This window comes from Fusarium proliferatum, assembly GCF_900067095.1.
Source record: "Fusarium proliferatum ET1 genome assembly, contig: FPRO_scaffold005, whole genome shotgun sequence".
In the NCBI taxonomy this organism is placed as follows: Eukaryota; Fungi; Ascomycota; class Sordariomycetes; order Hypocreales; family Nectriaceae; genus Fusarium; species Fusarium proliferatum.
This window is the reverse complement of record NW_022194794.1, coordinates 687,921-700,458: the sequence shown is the minus strand read 5'-3', so window position 1 is coordinate 700,458 and position 12,538 is coordinate 687,921. Positions and strand designations below refer to the sequence as shown.

Genomic DNA, 12,538 nt, shown 5'->3' with positions numbered 1-12,538 from the left:
AAATGGCTCTCAACGGCAAACTCAGACAGACCCAGCGCATCATCACAACACACAACGATGAGGGCAAAGCGATAATCGACACATCAATCAACTCAGACGCACCCTTCTACGCCCTCCCTGACGGCAAAGCACACTTCGCGCTAGGCTACGCCACAAAAGAATTCCCTGCCAAGCTCAGCAACAACGCCGACATAGAATCCTACCAAGGCTTCCTGACCAGCCAACCAGGGCTCAGCATCTCAACGGGCACTGTCCTCCGCTATGTTGATATGTGCCCAGGCCACGTCTCACCTATGCACCGCACTGTGAGTCTCGACTACGGTGTTGTGCTGGAGGGCGAGGTTGAGCTTATTCTGGATTCGGGGGATACGAAGGTATTGAAGAGGGGTGATGTCTGTGTGCAGAGGGCGACTATGCATGCGTGGAGGAATACTAGTGAGACGGAGTGGGCGAGGATGTTGTATGTGCTTTTGCCGTCGACGAAGCCTGATGTTGGGGGTAAGGAGTTGGGTGAGGATTATGGAAATATGGAGGGCGTCAAGGCTTCCGAGTAGATAGATTTGATTTTAGCTTGAGAACGAGAGTTAATACAATCATGATGTTTGTCTTGATCACATACTTGGCATCCTTCTATCAAGTACGATACCATACGTACATCAAGGCGGTAAATGATTGAGAGTCTTTTTTGTTTTCTGAAAACACCTCGGAGCTGGATGGAGCTTGATATATGTCTCAATAAGAGGGTCATTTATAAAATCGTATCCGAATGATCTCCGTGGGTATGGGTCTAGTTTGGACCTGTACTTGAGCTGTCTCTTACAGGAGTAATTGCATTACAATCACATGACAAATTTAGACTGAGAAAAAAAAAGAAAAAGTCGATAGATCTGATATATGGTTCAATAACAAGAAATTCAATAGTAAACTCCGACCCTCACGTAATTCAACTGCCGATCTAAAACTCTCCTCCAATCTGATACTTCCAAACCTTATCCGTAAACCTCCCAATCGACGCCCTCCAATACTGAGCTGCGCTCTTCTAAAATCAGCTCATATTCACAAATTACCATTTCTTTACTTACAGCGTTGACATTCAGACCTCTAAACATAGCAGTGATAAAGAACCTCTCAGCCGTGCTGGTATAGACGCGAACGCCATTAACATGCGCTGCGTCTCGATTAAGCGGCCTATACGCAGGCACACGACGATGCGGCAGATCAAACTCCGGATGCTCTGCAGACGTCACAGGCGAAGTTCGACAATCAGGCGATTCCTCGCGGGCTTGAGAATGGTGAAGCTCATAATCGCGGAGGATGGAGCTGTGAAAATCGCCGTTTTGGGTGTGCGTTACTGTAGTGGTCGACATGTTGAAGAGTACGATGTTGATGACAAGTTTGAGTGATGAATTCGAGAATTGACATCCGTGTTGTGTTGGTCAAATTACTGACGTTGCATACTCTCATTTGCCGTTCAAAACTCTACCGGGTGATTCGGGGCATTGTCGTTTGATGAGACCTCCACCTCGGGATGTGGAGGAGTGCTACCCCGAGACGCCCTCACCCGAACCGACGGAGAATCCGGGGTCCCCAGGGTCAACCCCAACTTGTCCCTCTGACTCTCGAGCTCTTAGCATAACAAAATAGGGGCCCTCAAGTATCTCGATACATCTCCAATATCCAACACAAGCTTAGTGCCCTATCATTCTCACTATTCACAATGTCGAAATCACTCGCAGCAATTAGATCAGCAGCCATCGACGGGCGTCTTCACAACCCGTTCTACCGAAAAGATCAATTGCGGAGTCTTCATACTGCGTTGGCGGATAAAGCTGTGCAGATTCAAGATGCTATTGCGAAAGACACAAAGCATCAACCTGCTGAGATAAAGGTTGAATATTGGCTTGCTTTGCAGGCTATTACTGAAGCGCATGAGTCGCTTGATCCGGTGAAGGCGACTGAGGATGAGTATGCTGTTACGAAGGGTAATGATGACACTACTTGTCGAGAACCGATTGGTATTGTTGTCATTGAACCTGCGTATCATGCGTTCTTTTATGGATTGATCGCGGCGTTGGCGCCAACTCTTGCGGCTGGAAACTGTATTATTGTGCAGGTAAGTGTCTGAAGAATATTTTGATATAATATGAGATTAACAGACGTAGGCTCAAAACTCACTACGGGAAACACCAAAAATCGTGCTGGATCTGATCTCCAAGTCTTTGGATAGAGATATCTTCACAGTCTCAAACCAAGAAGTCACAGCACAAGATATCAGCCTTCCTCACATCCGCGTCTCCCAAAACGGCTCAGACGGCCCAATCCTCAAGGACCATCTCGTCTCAGACCCCGAAGCACCAGTCGTAGCATTCGTGGAGCGAGACGCAGACATCCAAGCAGCTGCCAAAGCTCTCGTATCAGCACGTTTCAGCCTGCAAGGCAAAGCCCCCTACGCCCCTGACGTCGTTCTCGTCAACGAATGGGTCAAGAAGGATTTGCTACGCGCTCTAGTGCAGCAGAGCACTGAGTTCTTGGCTAATTCACCGAACAAGACTAAAGCGCCTAAATCAGCGCTGTCGAAAGAGATTGAGAAGGATGATTCTGTGCATGTTGTGCTTTCTGGGTCGAATGGAGTGATTCTGGATGTTGAGAGTAGGGAATCGAATTTGCTGAACCAAAAGGTTGATGAGACGACGCTTATTGTGCATGCTGTTACCAGTATGGACGATGCTATTGATACCTCAAGAGAGTAAGTACAAGAGCTCCATTTGGCTGAATATTTCTGACTTTTCTAGTATTGGATCTCTGGCCGCTGCTCATATCTTCACCAATCCGGCTATGGCCAAGTATCTATGTCAATTCGTGGATACAGCCGTCAGCTTCGTCAACCACATCCCCACCAAACTCCTCTGTGAGTCTCAACACCCTTTCCATACAAATCAACGCTAACAGCCTAGACTCTCCGACCGCACCATCCGGCATTCCTCCCCAATCCGGAACCAACAACATCTACCACCAAGACCTCTTCTCCCGCCTAAAGCCAAAGTATCTTACAAAGTCCACCACTGACAGCAAACTGGACAAGATTGTCAACTCAACTTCTGTTAGAGAGCTAAGTGTGCTGGATCAGGAGGCTACAAAGAGACTGCCTGAGATGAAGCGGAAGCTCAAGGGAACGCAGCTTGGTTTCTTTGAGCAGGGCATCGTGACGAGTTTGGTGTTTATTTTGACGACGGCTGTAACATCGACGAGTATTCTGGGATATTATGGCTATAGGTACTTGAGATCGTGAGGGGTTGTGTTTTCTTCGTGGTGGTAGAATTTATCTTGTATAGTGACTCCATTATCCATAGCGTTCGAGATTAATTTTCTGATTAAACCTTCACATATGCTATCTGCATCCCAGAATGACAGTCTCAAATTTGAAATGATAGTTGATTTGCAAACGCTTGCTCGTTAAAAATGGATCCTCAAACGATACTAAAAACCTGCCTCTTCCCAAGCCCGTTCCCAAGCTTCGCCAGCCTCTCCAATATCTCCCCATGCATTATCCCCTGGACAAAACACTCCCCAACCAACTCAAACTTCTCCTCTCCAACAGGCCTCAGCAAATACGGTACATTACCACCATCTAGCAACACAATCAAATCTCCCCCCTTCGACCGCCAAGGGCATAATCCAAACAATCCCGAAGTCGTAAGAAAGAAACAAGGCTCCATACACGTCGGAAGCTTGTTTGTCTTATAGTGCTCTAACTCTTTCCCGGCACTTGGTTTCAACACTTCAAGTGGTTCTCGCGAACGATAGTTCCAGTGAGAACGCATATGATCCAGATACTTCATGTTGCATGTTTCATTACTTTCTGTTCTGAAGCCATCTGCAGTCAGGTTTCTTGACCAGAACGGTGATAGAGCACAAGGATCGAAGATCTTGTCAAAGACTTGTGATAATTCGCTTTGCTCTTCCACAGGCTTTTGGTAAGGATAGATATACTCGACAGGTGCGTGGCTGATGCTCCTGATCTCAGTAATGTGAAGACCTGAAAGTCGAAGAATGAGAGGATCGTCCGTCTTTAGAAGCTCAAGATCTGGCTTCGTATCGCCTGCTGCTTTGAATTTAAACCGAGCATTCAAGTTTGCTTGAGTCCGTCTTGAGCTTCCTTTGCTGTCAACAGACCAAGTTGGTCGATTCGTTACTGGGTCTTGGGCCTCAGGTCCTTGAATCTTTACCCAAGTGCGTGATGGTTGACAGTGGATAGACGATAAAATAGCCACAGAGTTGTGCTCTCGGATCCACCAGCGTGTAAAGTCAGCAAACACTCTCTCCTTTGATTTGTCGTAGTTGGGTCGAATCAAATCATCCAACTTCGTAGTATCATGCGTCTCGTTGGCAAATGTGAGCAAAGCAAACAGCTTATCGCGAGGATCAGTCGCCTTCAGATCCAGACCGGAAAGAAATACTTCCAGAATGCTAGATAGCTCAGTCGTATCTTGCGCTTCGATGGGAGTTGTCGGGACCTCCGTCGTCTTTCCCTTTGGTTTGAGGGTCTTCCAAATAGCTGCCATGGAAATCTGCTGTGAGACAATATGCGGGTTTTGGCTGGAGTACCCAGGATTCTCAAGCCAGTTGCTGACTTGGACCACTTCATCCCAGGGGACTTGCTCTCCAGAACAATGAATGAAGGGTTGTTTCGCTGACAGAGCTTCCTGTATCACCCAGACTCGGGTAAACCATGGATTTTCGTAAAGAGTGCTCATGAGGAACGATAATTGGGTGTTTCCATACCAGCCAGCAAGATCGATAATCTCCCTTGTCCATGTTTTTAGGTGTATGTCGAAAACTTCCAACATGCCCTTGAATGAGATGGCGTTTCCCTCATCTTTCTTGCTCTGCTCATATGCCCGAATCTCCTCAAGAGGCGTCGAGTGGGCTGTACCGGGGCAAGAACATTGCTCACCGCCTTGGCATAGTCTGGAGTTTGAGTTGCAGATATCTCGGATAAGCTTTAAGCAAGCCTCAACGCCGTGATTATCTTCACCGAGCCAGATGTGAACGACCGAGGCCAAGGAGTAGATCTGACTCATAAGCGTAACCTGTTTTGCTCTCTCTTCGAGATCGTCTTGGTTGATGCACACAGCGTCGATCCATATAATCAGAGTTTCCCTCTCTAGTCTCAACCGACGAAGTGCTTGGGCAGCAGACTTTCCAATACTAAAGGGCATCGCTTCGTTTCCATTGTCGAAGTCACCTTCTTTCGATAAAAGGATCTCCTCTCGCTCGGTGGGATCTCCCCAGCAATACGACAATGCGTGAAAGTCGATGTCTTTTGCCTCGACTTCCTTCAGGCTTGCTAAGCGAAAAGAACATCGGATCGGATCGTCAAAAATCCCTGGCTCAACATGAAGGAGTCGAATCTCCTGCCTTTCGACACTCAACGCCCCAGAATAATGCGAAGAATTTGAGGTAAATTGCATGGCTTGAAGTTCCTCTTCCAACTCCTTAGGTTCGTATTCAATCTTGATGCTTCCCTCGTCGATGATGTTCACCCAAGCCATATACATAGCGCGAGGAATCAACTGAATGACATCGCCTGGTCGAAGTGCCTCAATCCAGAGTCGCCGTCTTGGCCCATGGAAAACAGTCCATCTATCAGACCATTCCTGGGGCTCATCATTCGCCAGGCGGTTGTTAAGGACAGTGATTGTTCGCAGATCTCCACGTCCTTCAGGACGCTTCACTGACGCATCCCACCATGTGAATGATACTGCTTCTGATCTGTCTGCCCAGCCTGTATGACATGTCAGTTACACCTGATGATGACAACATGCCAATTCATTGACCTTGATCGCGAGATGTTCCACCGAAGGTAACGGCAGTGACTCTCTTCGCATCTTGCGGCACTTCCAACTCAACATATGGCCGTTCAGGACAGTGATCGTGGACCTGGATGGCGTCCTTGCGTTCAACAAAACATGTTTTCATTTCGGTTGCCATTTCGCTTCAGAATGATTTGAACTGATAGGATGCATCCCGCCAAGTCTCACGAGTGAGCTTGGGTTATTAAAGCTGGTGTCGAGAAGAGGGAACCAGAATGTCAGCATATACCCTTGCTCAATTGTCGCTAAACAGCCAGTAAGAAGCTGCGGATGCTCTGCAAGGCCTGACAGGGCTGAGTGCATGGGCGCAGCACAGCGATCCTGGGGGCTAAGCATCGCTTCCAAAATTAGACCTACGATATCGATAACGAGGGAAATAGTTGGTCAATAAGAGCAGGATAATTTTGTTTTAAGGAAAAAAGGTCGATACCGAATACACGTACTGCGTAAATAGCCAGAAAACTGAAATCTATGTAGGTCCATAACCGACCCTGGTACTCCATCACAAAAACCCCTCGCTAATCTCATGATCCATGAAACCCTTATAGATCCTTTAATCTTAGGGCCCCAAACCCAAGCGACAAAAGTGTAGACAAATCAACCCAAGGTAAGCTTGCAGACTCCCCTCGAAAAGTCACCACTCAAACCCCATCCATTGCCACGGCACCCTCACCACAACATCAGGCATCTCTGCCGTTTTCCTCGCCTTCTCAACCGCACTCAAAAAAGCCCTTGGACTCTCCAACTCTTTACACATCACACCACTACCCGTTTCAATCAGGCTTTGTCCGTCCTTTATATACCACGCAATATGCATCACATCAGACCTCTCGACAAGAAACTTGAGCTGCTCGTCTACTTTTGCTCTCGCCAACGTCGCTCCATAAGCGTCGTTATGCTGTAGAAGAATGGTCATTGATGAAGTGTACTGAAAGATATCATCTGGAAACGCTGAGATCTTGGTGGCTATCTGGGCGGTTATCTTCGGGGGTACGTTTGGATGCCGAGATAGATAACTGACTGTCTCTCGCCGGATGTTCACGTCGTCATCGTTGAGAAATTCGGCGAGTGCATAGAGTGTTCTTGTGTCAGGAAGGAATCTCTTGGTCTCACGAGTAAGCGTCTTGATCATGCCATGCCTCCCGTTAGCGTGTCTGTGTGTTAGAGCCTCGCAACAGGCTGCCGCAGCTTCATGAAGATTGCCGGGAATATCGGGATGATAAATCCAATATGTAAGAGCATCGAGTCGTATGAGATCATCTGTATCATGTAGAGCCTTGTCAATGGCTTGCCGCAGAGCCTCCGGACAACCAGTTGTTCTGTAAACGGTTTGGAAAACCAGGTCTCTTTTGGTTCCATCTTTGACAGCAAGATGGTAGTCTATAGCCGAGTGAAGCTGTTCATTTAGATCCAGTCGATGACTCTCCAAGGTCTTCATCGCTTGTCGACGGATGGGCTCGTAATCGTCCACCAGACACTCGATAATTGCTCGTAACACAGTCTCGGAAAGCTTTGATTGACCATCGAACAACAATAGCGCTCCTCGCCGGATCTTTTGATATTCAGATCGAAGATACGGGATGACTTTGTTGAGTGCCGCTTCTGGGAACGGCGGCATAACATCTGAAAACCCTCCAGGAATGAATAGAGGTTTCTGGCTCCCTTTTGGTGTAGTGGTCTCATCGTTGAAACAGCATATCATAAGTTCCATCACTCTCTCGGGTAGGAACTCCTGGCATCGCAAGATCCTTTCTGCTATCAGTCGTATTTCTGAGTCAATGTCCAAAGGCCCGACCCTCAAAAACTTGACAAGGGAGCACAGCGTATCTTCCATCAGGGATAGCTGGCTTCGCCCCTCAAGTGCTTTGATAGCAGCAAGCTGAACTGCACGGTCTGGGTTATCGAGATGATCAGAAACGGCTCTTAGATCTTCAATCTCAAGATTCGCCTGCCTGGCTAGTGCATCCAAGGAAGCCAGCTTGATAACTACATCATCTCGCCCAAGGTTCGTCAAGATCTTGTTGATAGCCATTCTCGGTAGCTTCTGGTTTTGGTAGCCAAGCGCCAAGGTTGCAATGCCAACATCCTCTGGCTCTTCGTATTCGATGAGCTTCAGGCCAGTCTGCACAAGATCCACACCATCCCTTCGCTTCTCACTGCCTATGTCCTCTGTTGACTTTAAAGCCAGGTACTTCTCCCAGTAAGAATCAGCTGTCAGGATGTCAAAAACCTTTTCTCTTGCGACACGTGTCTCTTCTGATCTGCACAGAAACTTTGCCATCCGATCAAGAGTCGACCGGGGAAGGTTCTTCTGCCCGCTCAATCTTACCATGGTCCGCCATCTTAGGCTAGCATCATCAGAGTCAAGAATGGTAGAGATAGATTCGATATAGGTCGCTATAGTCGCTGGAAAGTCGTTCAGAGCAGAAAGAATACCAGATTTGACCCAAGGATTCCCATTCTCAAGACTCAGACTTAAGGCAAGTTTTGCACTTTCAGTCCAGTTCTGCGGCAAACCAAGGGACTTTACTATCATAGAAACATCATTCTCAAGTAAAGCTCCGCCATATTTTTGTGTCTTCTCAAAACCAGCCTTTCTGAGCCGACATGTCAGGACATTCTCGAATTCGAGTGGGGTCTGAGACCCTGAGCGCATCCTCTTCTTATAAGCCATTAATGCGGCTCTGAAGGTGACGGGATCCTCATTTTGAAACATCATTAAAAGTGCCTTGCGGGGGAACTCGGGCTCGCCGGCTAATGCACCCTCTTGGAGCTTCCTACTTTGAGCTTGGAAAGTAGCCCATCTCACTAAATGAGCCTCAAGGCGGCTTCTATGGCTTTGAAGTCTTTCCGATGATATCGAAGGACGCAGTTCCGCCAGGCAATGCATTGTCAGTCTCTGATGGGCCACGCCTATCAAATCGAGTGGCTTGGTGTCGATGGCCTGGAGAAAATGTAACGCCCGTTCGTCAGAGCCGTTCCTCCCTGAGTGCAATAGCCCGGCAACAAACCGCCACATAATGTCGTAGCGAGATGAGTATTTGTTTTGAGAAAGGAAGTCCTTTGGTTTCATGGTTGCGTGAGACGAGGTGTGCGCATACACTTTCGCATTTTGGTCAAAGTTTATGCAGACAAGATCCGCCTTGTTTTTCTGCAGCCAAATGCGCACAAAGTACCGGGCGGCGAAGTATTCTTGTAGAGTCAGGTGCAGAAAGTGATAGCTACGACTCGGCTTTCCGACTGATGAGTCTGACGTCCGTAGAAAGGAAAGCTCTGGTAGGGTATTTTCGACAAAGATAGAGTGTATGCCGATACATCGGCAAATAATATCGACGTGTTTGTCCTGGAACTCGACAATGTTATTACACAACCCAGTAAATGCGAGTTGTTCAATAAATATTGCTTCATCTTCGATCGCCTCTTCAACCTCCATATCAGAACCCTTGTCCTTCTCATTTGAAGGTGGCCTGGTCATTGACTTTCCCAATCTCACAATATCCTTCCGCCATAGACCTTTTTCGATAGACTGGTAGAGATCCGTCATGGTTTCTGGGCCCTGGTTGTGAACTTGATCCCAGCCATAGCAGAGCGCATCGAGTTGAATGGGGATACGGACGAGGTCTTCAATGAGCGGGCGAGACGAGAGAAAGGTCTGAATCTCTTGGTGTCTTTCGGGCTCAATGTGCTTGACATATTCGTAGACCTGATCTGTCCCAAAGCCGATCATTTCGAGTTCCAGGTCAAACGGCTGAATGCAAGACTGAATTGGAACGGAGGGTCGAGATAGTGCCAACACATTAGGTTGATTGAGGAGGCATATGACAAATTTTGCGAGATCATCACCTGGCTGTAACAAATGCCAGACCTCATCCAGGCCGTCGAGCAAGAATAATGTCTTACCGCCGCCGGGGTCCGTACACGCATCTCGTAACGCTTCAGCAAGGTCGCTGCAATATGGATGCTGCGAGAAGAATTCATCACAAAAGAGCTCCTTGAGGTTGTGTCCTCCATTTCGTGATAATAGGTTTCGTAGTCGAACCCAGAGAATGCGATCAAAGTGTTGCTTCCAGACCCGGTTCTGCACAAAGTCGTGAACAGCTTTCTTGCAGAACGTCGACTTTCCAACACCAGCTTGACCACGAATAAGTATTCGTGTCGAGTGTTTCGATGCTGCGCCATGAGACCGGGCGACGTTAAATATGTCGTGGAATCTGACTCTGACGCCGCCATCCGGGCCCTGGACATTCAACCGCCGGAACAAAGACAGATTTGCGATTTTGTTACCGGGTGTAAGATTTGAAAGTCGAGAAGTCTGGTTCCTGGCGTGGGGTATAACCATGAGATTGATGTAGCATCGTTCAAGAGGTAGTCGCTCGCCTGAAAGTCGCTCTATCTCGAGGTTCTCTTTGGCATAACAATGCTGAAGAAGCCAGTCATCGGCAGCCTTGAGACAATAAATCTTGTCTTTTAATCGGGCAGCTGCAAGACTTTGAGTCTCTGGCAATTCTTCGGTTGATTCGGCATATTGACCAAGGTCTTCTAAGGACAGTTTGACATTTGTTGAGCGCATATCGCTCAGCCTGGCTCATAAGACAGTAGTCGTCTGGAGGGCCACGGGTTTAGATGCGCGGCTTAAAGTACCCTGGTTGACATGCAAAATATGTGCAGAAGAAGAAATTGTAAGTTTTTAATCAAGAAGAACAACACTGTAGAATCTTGATGACCAGACAAACAGCACTTGTAGATCCGAGAATCTTGGTTGCAACAGGTAAATGCGCAAATGAGAAGATAAGGAATGCAGCCTATAACACCCCTGCTAGCCTGGGCTTCCCTCCCCCAATCTGATCGGCCTAATGCGCCACAGCGGCTACTACGGAACTATTTTCACCCCAGAATGAAACTCGAAGATAAGGTAAGGCAGCTAGGGCACGCCAGATGACCCTGATGCGTCTGCGCTAGAGATGCTCAGCCGCACTAGGCTGACTGCCCTGTAGCAACGCTCTACGCTGAACCTCGTGGCCTTTGTAGTGAGTATATAGACAGGATCTGCTAGGCGTTTATAAATTATAAAATCCAAGATCTTATCAATCTATTACTTGTCTTCGCAGCCTAAATCTTAACCTGGCAGTCATCAATAGACTACGGGTGAGGTCATAAAGAATGACGGTAAGGCAGTACGACGAGTTGTCTTCTTTGTTACATGCCCGACAGCTAGAAGGGCAGTACCCTTTAATAACTATAACAAGGTTTATAACCAGGCAGCAAGGGATATTAATATCCCCTCGAGTCGTTTTCCTAGCAGAAATCTCCGCTTTAACATATTGGCTCGCTGAATTTCTAAGACTTGTATTTACCACAGCTACGATTTATGAGAACCTTTTCCCTTGTCATTTGTACGGGATCTCCACTACATCATCAAAGGAAACATGTCTTCCACCAATACCGTTGACCCTCTTTCTTCGCTCCTTCTCTTCACGTTCTTTCTTCTCCCGGAAAACAAGACATTCAGCTGGGATCTTTGTCTCGCTCAGTTGAAAGCCAATGCTGCACTGCCCCAGTTTGTGGAGTTCAACTTCATCACATGTGGTATACGAGATGACCTGATCCCACGTGTATCCGCAACCGCGCTCTTTGACTTTAGTGTTTTTCAAACACATCTTCCACTTTCCTTTTCCCTTTTGATGCGATGTAGGGTGATAGATTGGAAGTTGGGAACGTTTTTCTGTAGTCGGCTGTGGTGTTTAGTATGATGTTCAATTGTTGAGGAGTATGAGAAGAAACCTTACATTGTAGCTGGAGGGTTTTTACTTATCTAGTTATAAACGGAGCCAGCCAACACCCCTTGTCTAAGCATGATTGTGGGTGACGCAATTACGTGTAAATTCCTGTTAGAAATCAATAATAAGGGCAGAAATACAAAGGCTTTATATTCAGTGTCCTTTGAGGACTGACTGGAAAACCGTCTCTGAATGGCTTTTGATCACTAGTGGTTTGTCCATCACTTTCACACAAACAGGGAACAATCAGGCCCTATCATGCAACAGCATGTTTGGGGAGCTGTCACAGGCTTTCCTTGTTCATGACTCGAAGAGCGCGCAAGGTGAGCAGCTTCTCATCCTTTGACTGCTATCACCGCCGAATCGCTCAAATCGACACACGATAATGCCAAACGCAAATCTCCCCAAGTAGTCATGTTGTGTCGACCCACGCCCTCAAACAACATTCCAAGACTCCTCACTATTCACCGTCATATCATCCGTCGCCACACTAGCACCATCATCCTCTTTCTCCTCCTTCTCCTCATCCTTCTTCTCATTCTCAACCTCTGGCTCAGCCTCAGGCCACGCCGCGAGCCACCGCCTCCTTCTATCCGCCTCGACTTCTCGCACGCGCTTGGTGTGGCACTCGATGCACTCGATCGGTTCCGTGACGTTGCGGTAGCTCATCCCGTTGTGGCAGAGGCCGAGCTTGTAGATGGAGACTTTGTCACAGTTGATGTTGCGGATAATTTCGCTCTTGTACTGTCTGCAGGTGGTGCAGCGACGGACTGTTCTGACTTGCTCGCACATTTTGCCGGTATCGGGGGCCGTTTGGCTTGGTGAGGATCTGCTTGGGCTTAGCTTCTGGGTGCGAGGCCAGAGATATTGGACGGAAGGGAAAGATAC

At 47.7% G+C, this 12,538-nt stretch overlaps 6 protein-coding genes across 6 annotated transcripts; 2 read left to right on the top strand and 4 right to left on the bottom strand.

The window, feature by feature from the left end:
* Positions 1–2: 2 nt before the first annotated feature.
* FPRO_10488 (uncharacterized protein) lies at positions 3–554 on the top strand (the record flags this gene model as incomplete). Its single annotated transcript, XM_031231457.1, has 1 exon — positions 3–554. One exon carries the CDS (start codon positions 3–5, stop codon positions 552–554), a length of 552 nt encoding a protein of 183 aa, XP_031081492.1.
* Positions 555–955: 401 nt separating this feature from the next.
* FPRO_10487 (uncharacterized protein) lies at positions 956–1,367 on the bottom strand (the record flags this gene model as incomplete). The annotated part of the gene is made up of 2 exons (XM_031231456.1): positions 956–1,036; positions 1,083–1,367. 2 exons carry the CDS (start codon positions 1,365–1,367, stop codon positions 956–958), a joined length of 366 nt encoding a protein of 121 aa, XP_031081491.1.
* Positions 1,368–1,717: 350 nt separating this feature from the next.
* Positions 1,718–3,289, top strand: FPRO_10486 (uncharacterized protein; the record flags this gene model as incomplete). The annotated part of the gene is made up of 4 exons (XM_031231455.1): positions 1,718–2,113; positions 2,163–2,746; positions 2,793–2,908; positions 2,955–3,289. 4 exons carry the CDS (start codon positions 1,718–1,720, stop codon positions 3,287–3,289), a joined length of 1,431 nt encoding a protein of 476 aa, XP_031081490.1.
* A 178-nt stretch (positions 3,290–3,467) lies between these two features.
* On the bottom strand, positions 3,468–5,991 carry FPRO_10485 (uncharacterized protein; the record flags this gene model as incomplete). Its single annotated transcript, XM_031231454.1, has 2 exons — positions 3,468–5,785; positions 5,838–5,991. 2 exons carry the CDS (start codon positions 5,989–5,991, stop codon positions 3,468–3,470), a joined length of 2,472 nt encoding a protein of 823 aa, XP_031081489.1.
* A 516-nt stretch (positions 5,992–6,507) lies between these two features.
* Positions 6,508–10,443, bottom strand: FPRO_10484 (uncharacterized protein; the record flags this gene model as incomplete). Its single annotated transcript, XM_031231453.1, has 1 exon — positions 6,508–10,443. One exon carries the CDS (start codon positions 10,441–10,443, stop codon positions 6,508–6,510), a length of 3,936 nt encoding a protein of 1,311 aa, XP_031081488.1.
* Positions 10,444–12,085: 1,642 nt separating this feature from the next.
* On the bottom strand, positions 12,086–12,442 carry FPRO_10483 (uncharacterized protein; the record flags this gene model as incomplete). Its single annotated transcript, XM_031231452.1, has 1 exon — positions 12,086–12,442. The coding sequence occupies one exon, from the start codon at positions 12,440–12,442 to the stop codon at positions 12,086–12,088; it is 357 nt and encodes a 118-aa protein (XP_031081487.1).
* Between the last annotated feature and the right edge of the window lie 96 nt (positions 12,443–12,538).